Genomic DNA, 19,572 nt, shown 5'->3' on the forward strand with positions numbered 1-19,572 from the left:
AAACAGAAGGCTTCTAATCCAGGAGCCCGCTGTTCGTGCTGCAATCCCCCAACAAACACAGAGCAGTTGTTTCCCCTCCAACTGATATGAGTCGACGTACTGTAGTAACAGATTATTTTTAGACTGATGGAGGATCTAAAAACGGAGTCGTTACTGAGCTGTTTGTGATTCCCAGTGAGTGGAAACTCCTCTAAAAGTGGTTTACAGCTGACGTGGTTTCCACTGGTGGAGTCCACCCACACTGAGAGAGTGCCAGTAGTGGATTACTGTATATGGGACAATATGAGATGGCAGGAATCAAATTGCAAACTCACTTTCTACCTGACAGAGGAGCTTCAAAAGTCCAAATATCTCAACAAGGAGCGGATGAACAGACATGAAACCCACATAGTGTCAACCTCATGGTTGTCTCAGCCGTTCTCTACCTGTCCACCAGATGGCCTCAGACTTCCCACACTAATCCCAGTCACCTGGTTCACCTGCTCACCTGTTTCCACTTTGCCCTCATCAGCCCTGCAGTATATAACCGGCCCTTTTACACTTACAGTGATGCCTTTGCTTTCCAGCTATCAGCACAACCTGATCTGTTCCTTGTTACTGCACACTTGTTCCTTTATTTTTATCTGTTGCCTGTTTCTGACTGCTCACCAGAGACTTGGATTTGTTTGTGGACTGCTCTCCTGTTGCCAACTTTTAAGCCTGTCCCTGACCATTGTCTCTAGTACATTTTCCTTTAAAGGAACTCTATGTAAGAATCAGAAATTGCTTGTTGACAGGAACGAGCATCGCTCAACACAGTGAGGCGACACACGTCAGCTAAAAGCACAATATCACTCTATATTTCAGCTTCTTGGCAGTAATGTTAGCTGACCAGACGAAGGTCTCTCCATGAATCACTGCTGGCTTTTCCTGCCTCAGCCTCCCGACCGCGGTCGGAGGGAACAGGGGAGACACCGGAGTTTTGGTCGGAGACGATAACGTTTCTCTCTGTGGAGCCCCGTCACTTCACAAGACACGGGAAACCTCTGTTGGTCTGGAGGAGCTGCAGCAGTTATTTCTGCACAAACGTCCACTGTACATTCACTAGATATTCTCAGAGCTACACTAACTCTTCTGCAGTGTGGAGTGTGCACGCATGCACGTGAGAGGTGGAGAGAGAGAGAGAGAGAGAGAGAAGGAGCGCGGTGTGTGAGTGAAGGCAGGCAGAGGAACAGAGGAGCAGAGTACAGCAGAGACTCCGGTCCTGGAGACCAAAGCTACGGTCTCCCCCGCGTCCTCCGACCGCGGCCAACACTGTTTAACGGACGGGCTTCACTAGATACAACCAAGAGGTTTTGGTGCTTCACTGGAGTTTGTGTTGGAGTCTGAGTCTGAACAGCGTAGCCACACGCGAGCGACCATGAGACACCGACCAGCAATGATTTATACGTGTAAGAAATTACAAACAGTCCCTTTAAGGTTTCCTACTGGCCTTGTGTGTGTTTGCCTGCGTTTTGGTCTTATTCATGACAAGTTGTTCTGGGGGTAAAATTCAGAGGCTCAACAAAGTCAGTAGAATATCATGAATGTTTGTTCAAAATTTCAGTGCAATCGATGAAACAGTAATAAAACAAAGTGGTTGGCCACACCAACCCTAGAGCTGTGTTAAATAAAACAAGGCATTTATTGAGAAGAAGCTTTAAATCAAACAAAAAGCTGAAATTGACCCCTGAGGTGATTCACGCAAAATGTGAGCGGCTCGACTCATCCCCGTCAGATGTGAATGATTCAGAGAAACAAAATGAACAAAATAACTGAACAAACGATCAGCCAGAGTTGGCGCTGGGCGTGGGATATGACCCAGAGGAAGAGATGGTGTGACGGAGAGAGAGAGAAGACAATAAAATGAAAAAAGAAATGGTCTGAGTGGGTTCAGGGTGACGACGTCACAGCTCCCAAGTCGGCGTCTGTGAGAGTGTGTGCGTTTAATTCGACATCAAGTGACACACAATGGTGACAAATGTGTGTGTGTGTGTGTGTGTGGGCGATGAAAGTGTGACTGCATGACGTCTGATCCAGAAGTGACACAGCACCACACACACACACACACACACACACATACTGTACACACACAGTGGAGGTCTTTGTGCTGGAACGTCCGCTCAAAACCGCAGACAGTGTCAAATTCAAATTTGCTTTATTGGCGTGTACACAATAAAGTACAGTATTGCGAAAGCAGATTGTACAAGATTTACAATGTATATATAGATTGATATACTAGCACATAACTTCACTACATAGTATACTATAATGAAAGAAGAGCAAGCATTTGTACGTTACCTATCGGTCTTTGCGCACTGCCTGAGGCTAAAACTGGGGCTAACTCTACCTGATGTCCACTGAAGTCTAAAATATAAACATTGGTAAAACGTAAATTACAATACCAAACTTGCGTTAGTCTCAAAATGAGTCAGCAAAATATTCCTTCATATCTGGTAATGTTAATGGTCGACGACAGCTGAACTAAACAACAAAACAGCTTTCCAACTAAAACGATACTGAGCTAACGTTAAGTCCTTAACATAAATCATTTTGATTAGACATTAATTGTTGATTTTTTTACCACAGAAGTGAGAAAGGTTTCTACAAATTCTAAATTTTAACAAAACGTTGCTGTGTGGTCTCAGCCTCTTCCAACTTTCGCGTTAGCGGAGGTTCTTGTTCCCACAATGCAATGCGTATTTAAAAATACGGGAAAAACTCAGTACAGAAAATTCCGTCATATTAACACGGTACATTGGCCTGGACTTTTCTTGAGTGTACAACGACATCCTGGGTGTTATGAGAATGCATTTGAGCCTTTTCTTGTGTCATTTTTATGCCACACAATAAAACTACGGTAACAGCTGCACTTAGGTTTAGGCAACAAAATCACTTAGTTAGGTTTAGGAAAAACATCATGGTTGGGCTTAAAATAAGTATGTAAGCTAAGTAAAATACGTATGGAAACAACGTACCAGAAGTACAAAAACACGACCACACTTTGGGACATGAATACCGATCTCCTGGTTGAAGGTCCTGTGTTTGTTGAAGGTTCGTAACGGAATGAAATGATCCGAAGGTATTTAAGTTTGAATTCTCCAAATGCTGCAGAAAGGTGCTTTCAATGCCTCTTTTCGTGCGATTAATTTGCACGTCAATATATTTTTTCGAACTGTTTTGGTCATGAGCACTCTCACACAGAACGCTAATATTAACACTGCAAAAAAGTGAAGTAATGTTTTTCGGTTGATTTTTACTGAGCTTTCACACCGTGATATAAAGGCATCAACCAATCACGATGCACAAAACGGACATATTCAAAACATACACGATAGTATGAGTATTATAAAACAACAACGTATAGTCCGAACCAAACTTTATTGCTCCCTTCAATCTTGACAAAGGCAGAGCAGACCAGATCCACTCCTTCTGTTCTTACCTTTCACAATAAAAGCCCTAGACATAATACACGTAACTGTTTACCAGAGGGAACTCAAATTTTGCTAAATCAGTTTACATCAGCCTTTCAAGAAAAAGTGGTAAGGAAAAGACATGACTCTTCGATCGCAGCCTTTGTTTCAACCTGTAAACGTGAACTTGTATTTCAACCTGTGTGTCGTGCCGCCTCTCTGAGCCATTACATATTTTTTGAATGTCATGAATGAATGAAATATCAAGGGGATCCTCCCAGCTGGTTGACTTTCAGCACACTTCACACTGCAGCTCACCTCCTGATTGCTTGAGGGTTCCTCTTCAGCCCGTCTCCTCCTCTCTTCATCTGTATCTGTAGTGGATTGTAATCATGAAAACAGCGAGCAATCACCTGCATCCTCCTCACCTGTTACACTCTGATGATGATTCGTCCTCTGGACAACGGGGGATTCATCACAACATAAAAAGACAAATAAGCAGCACTCAATACAAAGCCCCTGAATATGTACTTTTGTGTGTTTGCGTGGGTGAAAGCACATGCGTGTGGGAGTGTGTGTGTATTTACAGTACATCCCATCCATTTCCTTCCTGACTTTGAGTTGCCGTGGTAACACAGGCGACGATGGAGGATGGCTGGCAGGGGGATATGTTTACACACATGGACACCGCTTGTTCGGGACAACAAAGGCTGTATTTTCTGCAGAGGTAATGTTTTTAAAGTTGACAGAATTGTGCTATTCCACAGATTTGTCATAAAATCAGCCCTTACCTTCTTCTCACTGATTTGTTGGTATGGAAATCTAAATGTAAACATGCTCAAGTAGAAACCCCAAATATAAGTATAAACCTGGAAATGAGCATATGTCCACTTTAAGGTTGGGTGGAGCTTATAGGGTAATTTAGCTGAATCTTTAAAAAGCAGCAGGTGGGGGAAAATATCTTTTTGAAGCTTAAAAAGAAATCTTTTCATTTGTTTTGTGATGAACCAAAAGGACAAGGGTCAGGGAAAATAAATGAATATTAAGATTACAGTATAATTGGGATTGTTTTGAACCTACAAAATTATGGATGTACTACATACAGCAGTGTTAACAACCTTTTTAATAATGTCGGCTCTAAATTTAGACAGCTTTTCAGCAGGAGCGCGGGCTGTCGCAGTGACATTATCCATGACATTTTTGTTGTTTGGAAAGGATGAAAAAAAAGGTGCGAAGCAGAAGAAAGATGAGTAGTTCAGAGAGAAAAGTACAGACTGTGTTCGATGGGTATATCAGGCGAGGTAGAGAATAAAAAAATAGGCCAATAACAGAAAAGGGAGAAGAACAAATAATGGGATTAAATACAAGAAAGACATGAAAGCAACAGGATCTTGGAGCGACACACAAAAGCACAGATGAGCTCTCACACTGAATTAAAAATGACTCCTTTCCTTCCTTTTTAAAAAAAATTTAATTCACACTTTTTGCTCGAAAACACACAGTTAGTGCAGAGGGCTGGTTCTCCATCCAATCAGTTGATTACAGTTAATTTCACTCACCTGGTGCGAGTCTGCCCTTGATTAAATGGTGAAATGAAACCCAGCAGGACTCCTTGTCCCAACTGGAAATATACTGCTGAAAATCTAAAATGATTCAACGTCATTATTTCCAAAAGGACAAGATGTTTGTGTTTGAACTAGTTGTCCTGTTTGGCAGAGATCGGTGTGTTTCGTGATGCTGTGTGGACGTCACAGAGGCTAAAAAACAAGTATGAATCATGAGGTTAGTTGGCTTCTGATTAATGCTGCCTGATATCTGACACCTGGGCTTCAATTTATCAAAAGTAGGAAATCAATCCTACCTGGCCAGAGTGATGCTTTTTTGGTCCTAATTTTAAGACTAGGAGTAAAAGCATTTTATCAACTTTCTTAACTTAAGAAATGACTCCTCCCTCTGCTGATATTTGGGAGAGCTCCAGAGGTGATGCTTTTTAAAACAGGGTATACCAGTGGTATCATAAAATAGAAAATCACAAGAAATGTACATGTGCATGTGCTTGTTTATGAATTTTTATTTCAACATGATCAGTATGAGTTTTGAAACTCAAACTAAGAAACTGAGAAAACAAACTTAAAACATAAGAAACCTGATAAAAGTTGAGCCAAAGTGAAACACGACTGTGAGACGTTTGTAATATACACACACATAAATGTTTGTACATCTATATTTATGAGGACTCTCGCTGACATGAAGGGGTTAGTACTGTATGGTTGTTGTTCTCATATCTTTCACCATTATTGGTCATGATAAAACATTTTCATGACCTCTGTTGTACAGATTTGGGAAATGTGGACTATCAATCCTACACGTACCATACAACTTTCCACAAAAACATGATTTTAACAGAAATATTCTCACTTCTTTTTGAGTCTGACTGAACGTAAACAGGAAGTACTCCCCTCTATGTCTTTGTTTTGTTGTAGGTATAACCACATAGCATACCAGCTGTACTTGCTTACACGCTCAAATACTGTACTTCATTCGAGTATTTCCATGGTATGTTACTTTAAACGTATACTCAACAATGTTAATATTTCTGAGGGCAATATTTTTTACTCCACTACATTTATTTGTCACTTTACTAATTAACATTTTTCATACACAACATGTCATCATCTTTTAAACGATGGTGTATTTGATTCCTGTAAAACATCATGCGATATTAAGGTATTAAACTTGTTTCGTGGTGACTTGTCGTCGCTCGTATTTTATTGTTTATTGTGATAGTAAATATACTATATATCAGCGTATTTATTTTTCTCCAAAACACAAATATATTTTCTTTTACAAAACCATAATTTCTGTTTTTCTTTTCAAATCTGATATTCTCCATATACTCACTGAGGTACACGTCAGTTAGTGTTATGGGATCATGATCAGAGCTCTGTGGCTAAGTAGCTGCTGCACGACTGCTATATCGTTCGCTACAACATCTACATGGGATTTCTAGGAAACGACTTTCTGTGTTTACGTTGGTCAGAGTCAAAGAGAAGTATTTGGGATTATTTCTGTTAATAACGTGGACAGTGTCAGGCTGAATTAATGAAGTGAAGGGATATGGCAATTCAGTCTGATTATCAGGATAAAGTGTTGTTATTATGACAAAAATATGTTGACACATGTTCTTTTAGTTTGTTCGTAAATAAGCAGTGCTTTAACCACAGAAAATATCCAAACTGTTCAAACATGTCCTCACTTCTCATCAGGTCTAAACCTCGGTCCTCACAAACATAGAAATACAAACCCACACACACACACACATATACATACACACCTGTTGGTTTATGGTACTAAACGGGGACCGTCCCCTCTGTTATCACAGCGTTTACAAGCCGGTGCTAAACAAACAACAACAACAGAAAAACAAGATGCAAACACACACATTCAAGCTCTCAGCAGTTGACATACATTTTAAAATCTATAAAACATTATTGCTAAACTAAAAAAAAAATTAAAATAATTAAGTACCCAACAAGATGCACCAACACATTTTTTCTCTTGGTTTCTCTGATAGTCAAGTTATCAGGTGACACTGAAGCAGAGCTGGAACGATCAGTTTGGATTACAGTGCATCCTCAACACAAAGGACTAGAGGTTATCTGACAGCAGAGAGACACACAGCACAGCAGAGTCCTGATTTTAAACATCCATGACGGACGTTAGCGAGCTCTTCTGACTCCCATCAAGTTCCCCTTTGACCTCTCAGTCTTTTTTATAAAATCACTGCAGAGACTCCAGAGTTCAGAGGTCGGGAACGGGAGAGTCAACGGCAGTCTTTAATTGCAGTGATTCTTTCAGTCTCATTGTCCTCGTTTTCACAGAAAGACTTCACGTCCAGAGTGGCGTTTTTGTTTTTTTTTTACGACGAACACGAGAGGTACCACAGACAGGAAGTGAACCGAAGCTGACGCAGCAGCAGGCTTTTGCATGACATACAGACACATACAGTATGTATAAAAAAGGCGACTACAGGCTGCAGGAGTACCTTCAAACACCAAAAAGGCACCTTGGATGGGAAGGACTTTGTCATCTTTGATCTTCTATGGATAACTGGTTTGGTTTCAATTAACTGGTTAAGTGCTTCAATAAAAAAAAAAACTAGTCGAGAGCTCTGTGGCTGAACAAAAAGCAGAAAAGCAGGAGGCAAATTTTGACAGGCTTAAAGACTGATTTATACAAAGAACAATGAATCCATCTCTGCATATGCTCATCGAAAGACACCAGAATTCGTTCTATCATATCAAACATAAGAATTTCCTAGTTTTCTTTGTCACACATTGCAAGTATTTTTGGGGTTTTGGACTGTTGGCCAAACAAAACAAGACATTTGAGGACATAAAATTGTGACATTTTTATGGACAAATTGATTATTTAAGAAGTAATCAGCAGATTATTGAAACTAATCATCAGTTATTAAAGGATAAGTTCATTCAAATTACACCAGAAACACAAGTTTCTCACCTAAACCCCATGCGGTATCTGGCCACGCAGATAGTTTTGGTTTCATTTGGTCATTTTGGTTGATTAAAAATGCATGCTGGGATACTTATATGCTTTATTTCTTAATGCAAAACCTGAAAACAAAATCTGCATGGCTAGATAAGACGAGAGGTAAACTGAGAAAATATGTGGTTTTTGTAAAGTGGGTGAACTGATCCTTTAAAATGTTGTTTGCCATAAATAACACTTTTGATAAACGTAGCTGAAACTGTTAAAGGTGAATTATTGATGGTTATGTGATACATATTTAACAGCATGAAAAAAAACTTGGTGTCTGGTTTCTGTCATCCATTTTCTAAAAAATATCAGAAATAACATGACAGCCGTTTGTACATTCAGAGGTATTTCATTTTTAATAGCTTAAAATGATATTCTTTGAGGAAGCCATTGACAGTACCAGCTGAGTGATGAACAGACCAGCTTCAGTGAACCCAAAAAGCTTCAGTTACTCTTGTCGTTGCTTCTTCAATGTGATTTTAACCGTGTGATTAGCCAGCAAAAAAACTGGACGGAAAAAACTTTGGACTTTTTTTTTTTTGCTTGCATTGTTACGACCGCACATGACAGGAAGTGATCTACTGGCAAGACGCGAACGTAAACCAACGTAAACCTGCACAGTCCGGAAATAACCCGACCACCATCTGCTCATGAAGTAAAGTAAAGAAAAAAAGAGTAAAATTGTAAAAGGAATAAATTCTTTAGAAACCCTGAGAGACAAGTGGAAAAACAAACCTGTAACTTAGTAAATGTAAATTACTGAATATTTATATTCTTAGTCTTGTTTACTTAAATTCTGATCAAACATTGACTGATTTAAAAAACAAGTTTTTTGCAGGTCACCTGAACATGCAGAACTTGAACATGTAATTTAATATCTAAAGTTTTCTACAATGAAGAAACAATGAATGGACGTTTCCTTGGGTTTAAATGGAGCAGTTCTTTCAATAACGTTCATCTCAAAATCAACAACTGCTTATAAACTTAACAAACTTCACTCAAGAAACTATTTTAGAACTTTGACTCTATTTTCTCTATTTATACCAAATTTTATAATTTTTTTTCTAGAAAACTTCCTTAGAAATTGTCAGGAAATTACAGAGCCTTTAAAATTAAATGCTGCCATAATTTTTGCCTAATTGTAATCCACAAGTATCGTTACGAAAAAAAACAAAAGGCTAACAAAAAGGCACGAGCATGTTGGTAAAAGCAGATGTATAATCAGACAGGCTGTTTTCATATACTGTTCGTAGCTATACCTATGAAAGTAATGCACTAATAATTCATTTACATTCCACAAAATTATTTTTTTTAATTTAATCCACTTAGTCATGAACCATGAGACCGTACAGTGTTCGTACTCCGTGTGAAACCAGAAGTCAAAGCTGAATTATTTGTCACTTAACGTCTGTACTTAAAGCTGAAGTAGGCGAGATTGGAGCAAATATGATTTAAAAAAAGTTATTTTTATAAAACGGTCGCTTTATCGTGACAGTAGAACATGAAACAGGTAACCTGAAAACAAATCATGTTCCTCCGTGTCCTCCGGTGCTCCTAACGGCATCTGCAAGATTTCACAGACCGGATGAAAACAAGCAGTAAGAGCTGATCTGATCTAGATTGTTTAAAGTCTGAAAACAGAGCCATGAGGAGGAGCAGAAGTCTAGTTATCTCTCAGAACACTTGAATTACAATATGCTGAAAGGTTATAATGGAATTGTTGCCCAATGATGCCAAAAATATACTGCCTACTGCAGCTTTTAATCCTAAACCAAGATATTTTCCTAAACCTAACCAAGTAGTTTTGTTACCTAAACCTAACTATGTTGTTTCCTGTGAAGACAGAAGTTTATTTTGAAAAGACTGTATGCATGTAACGAGTGGAAATTGACACGTGTTGCTGGACATTCGTAGGAAAACGCACAACTTTTTGTAGGATATCATACGAACCGTTGTATGAGGAAATCCGAGCATGAAAGGGATTCATTTGACTCTGAACTTCTGTAAAATTTGACAACCGTTTCATCTAAAATAACAGGATTTTTACAGAACTGACAAGAGTAACTGGAGCCAACGAGTCGATTGTCTCAAGAAATTCATAATTGAAAAAAAAATGAATACTATTAATATAAAAATATTTGCAGATGTAGACAACCACATGGTTTTAAAACCATAATGTCCAAGCAAAAATAAAAAAAATCACACATTTAAAAGGAATTAAATAGAAGAAAAATAGAGCAGTGAGGTTTTGTCACAGCAGGACGGAGGGCGGAAGAAGAAAAGTGGTCACAGTTCATGAGCTGAAAGTCACTGGTTTGATTCCCTGGACAAAGTGGGGGGGGAAAGTAAAAGAGATTGAGGAATGCTCAGTCCTCCCTTAGTAACCACTGTCACAGTGCCCTCCAGCAAGGCACTTTTACAGCAGGATGATTGTTCCAACGGAGCAGCAGCTCCCAGATCAGTTACATGTGTTAATGTGGATGAATTGTGAAAGCAAAGCCTTCCCTGGACAAAAAATAAATTTACAAAAGCAAAAAAACATCTTCCATAAGTTCGCGTCTCCTCGTTTGGAACGCGTCGACAGCCGATATTTCACAACTTTTTAAATAACATTAAACATTATGGCTATGCTGAAAATATACATTCTGACATTTAGAGATAGTACTATGTTAAAAATACAAATGTGCAAAAAGTTGTAAACAAATGAGTGTGTGTGTGTGTGTGTGTGTGTGTGTGTGTGTGTGTGTGTGTGTCACAGCCTGGTGGGCTCCTCGTCGCTGTCACTGCAGTTACCACAGCAGTCCTGCAGAGGGAGGAAGAGAGAAGAGAGTCACTTTGAGCTCAACGCTTACTCACTTCCTGTTTAATATATATTTTTTTATGTATAAAATTATTTGTAATATTGATCTTAAACTGAGATTTAAGGTGAGCACAACGAAGCTCAAACACCAAAGTGAAGAAACAAAAAGCAAAACACATTTTTGAGTGGAGGTAGACTTCAATGATTGCAGGAGAATGTATAATGAGATGAGGTGAGGTGAGGTGAGATGAGGTTAAGTGAGGTGAGGTGAGGTGAGGGAGTCGACTGACCTGTCGGCCAAACAGCCGCTGCAGGAGTCCCTGTTTGGGTGGAGGAGACGGCTGTCCTCTCCAGTCCAGGTCAGGAGGAACCGTCCCGTCCGGGTGGAAAACATTCAGCTCTACGAAACACTCCGTCTCGATCATCTGCAGGAGAAAACACCCAACTTCATTCTTTGTATCACATGCACAGAGAGACAAATACTGTAACATACTGATAACAGACAATTCAATAAGTTAAAGGACACATTTCATCAATTATCTTGATTATCTTAATATTGGAGAGTTGTGTGTCTCTAAAGCTCTGTCCTGTTTTTATGGTAAGTTAAAAAAATGATGCCAAACTAAATAAAATATATTCTGAAAACAGAACTCAGGATACACAGCAGGATTTGATGGGCAATTAATCGCCACCAAAACCTAATGGATTGTTCATTGTGCCACTTCCCAGTGTGTGTTTGTGTTGTTTATGAATGCATGTCTCCCACCTCGTCCTGCCAGGGAATGGAGACGCAGCCCGTGGACACTTTGCTGTAGAAAGACTCGTCTTTCGGCTCCAGCTCGACTCCTTTCACTGTGGAGAACTGCTCGATATCCAGCACGTCTTTACAGTAGATGGCCTGCGGCTGCAAACACATAAACCAAACCACTAACTACAAACACTTTACAAGAAACCACAATTGAGGAGGAGGTGGCGACTTTGTTTAGATAGAGATTTAAACTCCCGACATAAAATCAAACCTGCTGCAAGACAACAGTGTGCTCACTGTTACAGAGCGGGTTAATTATGCACGCTCCATATAATGAGCCTCAGTGACATTCTTATTAATCAGATTCATTAATTCCACTTTCCGAGTACTGCAAGAGAAGATTGAATTCCCAGCTCTCTCTATTTAAAGGACATTTTGAGAACTATTTGCTTTTTCACTGGAAGTTAAATGAGAAAATTTAATTCCAGTTTCTGTAGCGCAAACCTTCCTGAGGTTCAGTGAACTCTCTGATGTCTGATGATATATATCGTCGTGGACTTACATCAGGAATGAAGGGCGCCTGCAGCATGCCGGCCTCCAGCCGTTTGAAGTTGATGGAGCGGAAGATGGGATGGGCTTTGACCTCGGAGGCTCCTCCCTTGCAGCTCAGCCTCTCTGAGGGATCTTTGGCCAGAAGCTGGAGGATTAAAAACACATGTTACAAACAACAGGAAGTTAAAGTAAAGTAGCAGAAACACAGAGGGTCCCACTACAAGGGCCCGGCTCTTAAAGTGTGTCGTGATGGGAAGCCATGCAGCCAAACAGACCGAGACGTGGACTAGACGTGTCACATTTTTGTAAACAAGCGTTTCTTCCTCAGAGGTAAACCATTAGAATATGGTAAAATGATGGAGCTTGAGCAGATGGGAGCCACAGACCGGAGCAAAACGAGAGATCTGGCCCGCTCGAACATCACACCCACCATTTTACAGAGAGACTTGGCGTCCTCGGAGAACTTGGTGGAATAATCCTCCTCCACGTCCCTCACCAGCCGCTCCACTTCCTCTCTCTTGATCTTCTTCTTCCTCTGCTGGAAGGGAGACTGGCCCTCGATCATCTCGTACAGCAGGCAGCCCAACGCCCACCAGTCGGGGCTGAAGGTGTAGCGCTCGTTTTTCACCACCTCCGGAGCTGGAGGGGAGGAGGGAGAGTGAGCACACAGCATCTAAGGCCCTGAAGTGATACGTTGAAAATGTGGTTTCGGTTTATATAGTAGAGCTCGATAAAGGTCAGAGGTTACTTACCCATGTATCCTACCGTTCCCACCCGTCCCTTGATGGTCTGTTCCTCCGGTACATGAACCGCTAAACCCAGGTCTGATATCCTGATGTGGCCTAAAGACACACAAACACACACATGCATACAAACGACTATAAGACGGAAGAAAAGGCCAGGAATAGTTCAGATCTATGTCAGCATCAGTTACTAACCAGTCGAGTCGGGTATCATCAAGTTATTTTTTTTTTTTATCACAATCTTATTCTAACAATTAACAAACCAGTTTTATTTTCAGCCGATAATGTCTGATTCTCTTTGGTAAAAAAACTCAAGAAAAAGGAAAAAAAGGACTGTAAATGTTCTGTAAAAGTTGAACATCACTTCATCATTTTATCCTGTTAGACATTTGTGTGAAATTGTCATAATTAGCATATGAATTCTTGAGTTATTGTGAGGTCACAGTGACATTTGATCACCAGAATCTAATCAGTTCTCCCTCGAGTCCAAGTGGACGTTTGTGCCAAAAGTTTTGAAACGCAAAACTTCTCCAGCCATCGCCATAAAATATTGTGCAGGTTCATTTCCTATTGTGCATTTTGAACCTATTTTTGGGTGCTTACTGAAACGTATAACTTGTGGTATGTGCAATGTAAACACTGATGTTCTTAAACAATATACAATTGTTTAAAAAAACAAACAGAAGTCACAGTAGAAGAAAAACAGAAATCATCGAAAAGATGTCACAAAAAGATTCCTTGGAGATGCTTAAAATGTTTTTGCATAACAAAGTTGGAACTAGGGATGTTAATAATTAACCGTTTAACCGTTAACCGACATTTTAACCGATTAACGCTATCGGTTAAAACGGTTAAAAGAAATATTTCAGCCTGAGCATACAATACATAATGCAATATACTTTTTAACCTTTAACTGAGAACAAAATGCTTATGCTTATCACACCAGCTCAAAATAGTCATTGCAGTCATGCATGTTTGTGGGATTTGAATCGTTTTTTTAAAATGAGGTGTAACTGTCGTGTGTGGTTTAACTCTTCAGCAGAGGGAAGTTTTCTCTGAAAGCTTTTGGTTTCATTCTGCTGGTGTCAGAGTGCCCTCTGGTGATGCACAGCGGAAAATCATCAGTAATACAGTCTGGCATTCTGCATTATAGTATTGAAAAAACAGTGTTTTGGAGTATTATTAATGCTTTTCACATACCTACTGTATGAAATTCATAATATCATCAGAATACATTTGAAAGAGAAGTTTAAGCTATAACAAACTAAATGATTGTTATATTTTTTTTAGAATTAATTGATGAAGTGTATGTCAATTTAACGTTGGAATTTAAAAAGTTTGACAGTTTATTATTGACCTTGGAAACAGTAGTTAACGAAACAAACTCAACTCAGATTCCTCTTGTTTCAGAGCTTTCAGTTGTATAACACGGATCCTAAAATGCCTAAATAACTGAACATTTTGAACATCTATAGTTCCACGACAACTGAGCGAACTTCATCTGCTGATGAAGACCATGTTATACAGTCGAAAGCTCCGGAACAAAAGAGGAAGTGGACTTTGAGTTGAGATTTGTAGTAAAAGACTACTATTTCACTAATTCATTTGTCTCCTGCTTTAACATTTACAGTTTTCTTGCCAATATTTCTTAAAATTTTGGCCAATTGCACCATTAAAAGAATGCCGGATTAAATATTATCAGTTCCCGTTTCCAGTGTACACATGGATGTATAGACAAGTATTTACGAATTATTTTGATAATGAAGAAAACCTAAAAACATGATGATTCTCAGGCTAGTTCTGTTATTTTTTTCTATGATTTTGAAGCTGATTTATTGACGTTTACTCACAATGGACGTCAGAAGAATAATATTCTTGGAAAGTGTAACTCACCCTGAAGCTAAAAAAATGTGTATCATGTCAGTGCGTTCAGATTTGACCGAGTTATGACGAAGAAGGAGCCACCACTGCGGCCGCTGTGTCAATAAGCGGGCCAAACAAAAACTGACTTCCTGTTGTTTTTAGAAAATCAGGGTGCACCTGTCCCTTACTTAAATGAGCCAACAACCCACAGAGAGGTAACAGAAGTACTCATTGGTCACATTTTGGTCTCTGATTTCATGCTATAGAGAAATAATTAAGATTTGAATATGAGTTTTCAGCAGCTGCTACTCACCGTGGTCGTCCAGCAGGATGTTCTCTGGTTTCAGGTCTCTGTGTGACAGAGAGCGAGAGAACAAAAGAGGAGAGCCAGTGAGACAAAAGGAGAGAGGACAGACAGTGAGACAAACGTCTCTGAGGTTCGAGGACGCTGACCTGTAGACGATGCGTTCGCGGTGCAGGTCCTCCAGGCCGCAGCAGATCTCCGCAGAGTAGAAGATGGCTCTCTTCTCGTCGAAACCCGCATCGCCCATGTGGTAGATGTGAAACTTCAGGTCTCCTCCGTTCATGAGCGTCAACACAAGGCACAGAGCGTCCTTCGTCTCGTAGGCGTACGCTAAACTCACCTGGAGACAGAGGAGGGTCATGTTAGACAATTAATCAATTGTTTTGATTATCAAAAGTTGATGTGGTGAACATGTTAGTAAATAGTTCCTTATTTACACATCCAGCAGATACAGAGCAACATGATCATTCATTGGGAGTCGTGTTTGTATCCACCTGATGAATGTAAGTCCAACATTCTCTCTCTTTTAGCTCCGCTTTTGGTCTCCACCACCAAAAATGTGAAAAATCTGTCTCTTTAGCTGCTAAATGCTCCACTATGTTTGCCAGCTAGTCTCTAACTGTGTCTGTCTGTTGTTTGCTATGGAGTAGGTAGTGTATAGTGGCTTTTTAAAGTTTGTTTTCTGCTGGAAACAACGCTCATAAGATACGCTTGATCGGAGCATTACATCATCGTCATGTTAAAATTAGTGCAACATTTGCATCTCAAATAGGATTTGGGGTGAATTTTTCCTTTAATATGAGATATTAAGGAAGCTGACAACGTCGTTGCCTGCACGTCCACACAACTAAAAACACAACCTGCTGCCAAGCTTTCTAAAAAAAGTTCTGTAATTAAGCTGTTTGTGTATTTTTGCATTGAAGCTATGTTGAACCCAGAGGGGCTCTTCACTCAGCCCCCGGGAGCTCCGGGAGCAGCCGACTGACTGGAGTCCAAATCAAACAAGCTGAACGAACGTCGTCTGGCAGAGAATCAAACCTCCATGTTGTCTTTTAATTACTGCAGTTGTTAATGTTGCGCAGAGAGCAAACTCGGGAGGAAATATGTGAAGAGTTTCACTCTATAAATGTCTCATTTTGGAAGAAAGAAATGTCCCCCGATGGTTACTGTTGAATGTTGTAACGTATATACACGCAGGAATTCTTTCTCCTGACACATTCAATATACAACTTATGTATTTATCTCTTTTCTGTTTAACCAAAAATGTTCATCTGTTCATTCAGTGTTTACTCTGTATCTTCATATTATAACCATGACTGGGAATTCGACTGTTGAGATGAGATGAGATGCTTACTACAAATCTACTGTTGACTTTCTCCAGGATCTGTTTCTCATTGAGCGCCATGGACTCCCCTTTCCTCTTCTTTATCCTCTTCTTCTCCAGTTTCTTACAGGCGTACATTTTCCCCGTGGCTCGCACCTGACACGCACACACCTGCAGGGTAAAAGGAAGAGGAGGGGTTTATATGTTTTAAATGTTTTATGTATAAAAAGCTGCAAAAACAAGAGATACAATACGCTCTTTTAATAAAACAAAGACGACTTCATCGCCGTCTTGTGACTTCACGTTTCTGAGAGCGCCGGGGCCCCAAACAAGACCGTGATTGTAAATGATCTAATCATAAGGTAACACAAGACATCGAAAACAAGGCTCCATGCAATGAAAACGTACTCTATTACGGCGGCATTCTGGTGTAAATCGTAGCTGTACATAACGAACGTGAACGGAGCGATTGATTTGTAGATGTGATGTCAATCTGAAATTGTGTTTTTGTAACCAAAACCATTTTTACAAACCACCAATAGACGTAGTCTGCGTAACTTTAGCGAGTTTCAAACAGACCGTGTGTGTGTACTCCTTAAAGTGACAAGCCGCTCCTCTGAGCCGCTCAGCTTTCTAATTAATTATCAATATTTCTTTCGGTTAAAATGCTTAATGTTGGTTAAACGGTTAATTATTAACATCCCGTCTGTAGAGATTTTACAGTTCATTGATGGTCAAATTCAAGTTTGATGTCCTCTATTTGTCTGTGTTACAATTACCAGATATTGTGTTAATCAATAAAAGCCTAATTGCTTATTTTTTGTTTCTAATAATTGCTTTATGTAATAAGTTATGTAAAAATCTATATTTGCACATTTATTTTCAGCAACACAACCTTCCTCGTGGCTCTGGTGAACCACAGACGTTAATAGCGGTCTCATGGTTTAATGAAAACATAAAACGTCTCTTTACTTTTTCTATGTGTTGCTGATTTCTCTGTCCATTGTTGGGTACTATAAACCCGGCTAAACAACATCAGACTGTCCTCCTCCTTAAAGGTCACCATTGTATCTCTAACAGGCCATAATGAGTCTAATTCACAACCAAACTGAGGGATGATACAAATTGTTCCTGACTGGTCCGGAGGGAACCGGCATCATTAGCTGAGGACGAAACGCTTGCTTGTTCTGCTTTTACGCTTACTTTGAATCCTGCCCAACGTTTAATAAATGAGACATTATCTTCAGAAGCACAAAGAATAGAAGAACATGTGCTGCAAAATGCCGTCTGAACTAGAGAAACTTGTGTTTTGAGAGAGTGAAAGAAGGTATTATATCAAAGATTAACGACATGAATCCTCTGATAACAGTTCGGATATGAACTTTATTCTAATAATCTCAGATGAAATGAATCACTTTAAAGGTCCCATATTGTAAGAAGTGAGATTGTCATGTCTTTTATATCAAAAAGGAGGTTTATAAAGTGCTATATAAATTCAGTTAAAGTATCAAAACACTCAATATACGGAGAAATACACACAGCCTGTATTCAGAAAACGCTGCCTTTGAAACAAGCTGTCAGGATTTCTGTCCATTTGTGATGTCACAAATCTACAATATCTAGATCATTACTCAGTTTTAAACATACTAAATGTGTCCTAGTTTTATTTCCTGTTGCAGTGTATGTGAATAACATCAGCTGACAGGAAGTAAACATGAACCCAAACTGTTGCCTAGCAACGCAATTTCGTTGCAATTCTGTCGAAATGCACTAAAACGGAGCGTTTCAGACAAGAGAGTAAATACAGGTATATTCAGGCAGACAGGATGAGGAAAATAAAATTTCTTTTTTATTACATTTAAGTGTATAAACATGTTCTAGTAGAAACATAAAGTACAACCTGAAAATTAGCACAATAAGGGACATTTAAATTTAATAATAATAAAGTTTTAAAAATGAACCGAATGTACTCACCTCTCCGAAGCCTCCTTTCCCTAAAACTCTGTACTGTCGGAACGTATTTTTCGTCACCTGTTGCCTGTTGGACACAAAGAGAAACTCATTTATAACACAGACTGCAACACATGTGAAGGTAAAATTAACATCAAGTCTTGGTGGGATTGATTAAAAAAATATATATTCAGGATAGTTAGATAGAAAAACAGAATGCCTCTGAGATGATGATCGTACATAAAACGTAAGATGTACAGGAGTTCATGGATACTTCTTGGAGCATCATTAATTACTTTGGTTTTACGTGAAGTTTTGGTGAAAAAGATGCTTTAATTTTGAAAATGCACCTGCAGATGTGGAAAACAGGCCTGCTGATGAGGTTACAAACGTGAACTATCACTGTTTGTGAAGGTTCTCAGTCATCCAGGTCATGGTATCCGAATAAGTGTTAAATCAGCAGCAACTGGAAGACATTTCACTTCTCATCCAAGAAGCTCCTTCAGTTCATGAAGAAGCTTCTTGGATGAGAAGTGAAACGTCTTCAAGAATCTAAACCAAGTCCAGTTGCTGCTGATTTAACCCTTACTTTAACTATTTCTGTTTAAACTTGGATATCGGGTCAGTAAGTGTGTGGGACAGAAGGTGAAAAAGATGTTGCTCTGTTTTAAGGTCACTTTTAAATGCCGGTGGAATACAAATAATATAAATAACCGACAACTTTGTACGACTGCTGCTATGAAAGCTGACTGTGTTTCAACAGTGCAGTGATCTTAAAAACTGTCCTTGAGTCCCTCCTGGTATCAGCACTCCCGTCTCATCTCCCTTTGGACAGTTGTGGTCACTCGAGCAGGTAAATTAAATGGACTAATTAAAGCAGGATGAGTCATTTACTGCTTCATAAACCCCGTGATGGAGCTTGTTTTTCAGTAATTGGTATCAGTATTGTGCATTCTTGCATTAAGGCCCATATTGACCCACTGACTTCCTCTGTGGTCTCGTTATCTACAGACAATAAAGTCATGTATTGAGACTAAAAGTCAAGACTGGAGCTACGCTAGCAGCTTTTAAGGCTTTGATGCTCGTTACAAAACAAAACTGTTTGATGGAGGACAAAAGAACATTTTAACTTTGGGTTCATAAGCGGATAAGTTAAAATATCACATTCAAATAGCCTCAGTTGTACTTTCCTCCCTAGAGCCACATCAAATGGTAAATGGACTGCATTTATACGGCGCTTCTCTAGTCTACTGACCACTCAAAGCGCTTTACAACACATGACAACATTCACCCATTCACA

The 19,572-nt window shown here is 39.5% G+C and overlaps 1 protein-coding gene and 1 long non-coding RNA gene across 2 annotated transcripts in view; one reads left to right on the plus strand and one right to left on the minus strand.

The window, feature by feature from the left end:
• Positions 1-5,694: 5,694 nt before the first annotated feature.
• Positions 5,695-6,215, plus strand: LOC119475356. The gene is made up of 3 exons (XR_005203772.1): positions 5,695-5,882; positions 5,915-6,122; positions 6,159-6,215. It is a non-coding gene; the product is annotated as an uncharacterized LOC119475356 (long non-coding RNA).
• A 3,624-nt stretch (positions 6,216-9,839) lies between these two features.
• Positions 9,840-19,572, minus strand: part of grk6 (G protein-coupled receptor kinase 6) — a 53,111-nt gene continuing 43,378 nt past the window's right edge. Inside the window, exons 7-16 of the mRNA XM_037747958.1 lie at positions 18,297-18,360; positions 16,353-16,493; positions 15,148-15,338; positions 15,008-15,045; positions 12,841-12,930; positions 12,519-12,727; positions 12,099-12,233; positions 11,555-11,692; positions 11,079-11,213; positions 9,840-10,791 (exon numbers count right to left, since the gene is read on the minus strand). Coding sequence (XP_037603886.1) covers positions 10,741-10,791; positions 11,079-11,213; positions 11,555-11,692; positions 12,099-12,233; positions 12,519-12,727; positions 12,841-12,930; positions 15,008-15,045; positions 15,148-15,338; positions 16,353-16,493; positions 18,297-18,360 — 1,192 coding nt within the window. The 3' untranslated portion in view covers positions 9,840-10,740. The remainder of the gene's footprint in view (positions 10,792-11,078; positions 11,214-11,554; positions 11,693-12,098; positions 12,234-12,518; positions 12,728-12,840; positions 12,931-15,007; positions 15,046-15,147; positions 15,339-16,352; positions 16,494-18,296; positions 18,361-19,572) is intronic.

Source organism: Sebastes umbrosus, chromosome 17 (assembly GCF_015220745.1).
Source record: "Sebastes umbrosus isolate fSebUmb1 chromosome 17, fSebUmb1.pri, whole genome shotgun sequence".
NCBI lineage: Eukaryota > Metazoa > Chordata > Actinopteri > Perciformes > Sebastidae > Sebastes > Sebastes umbrosus.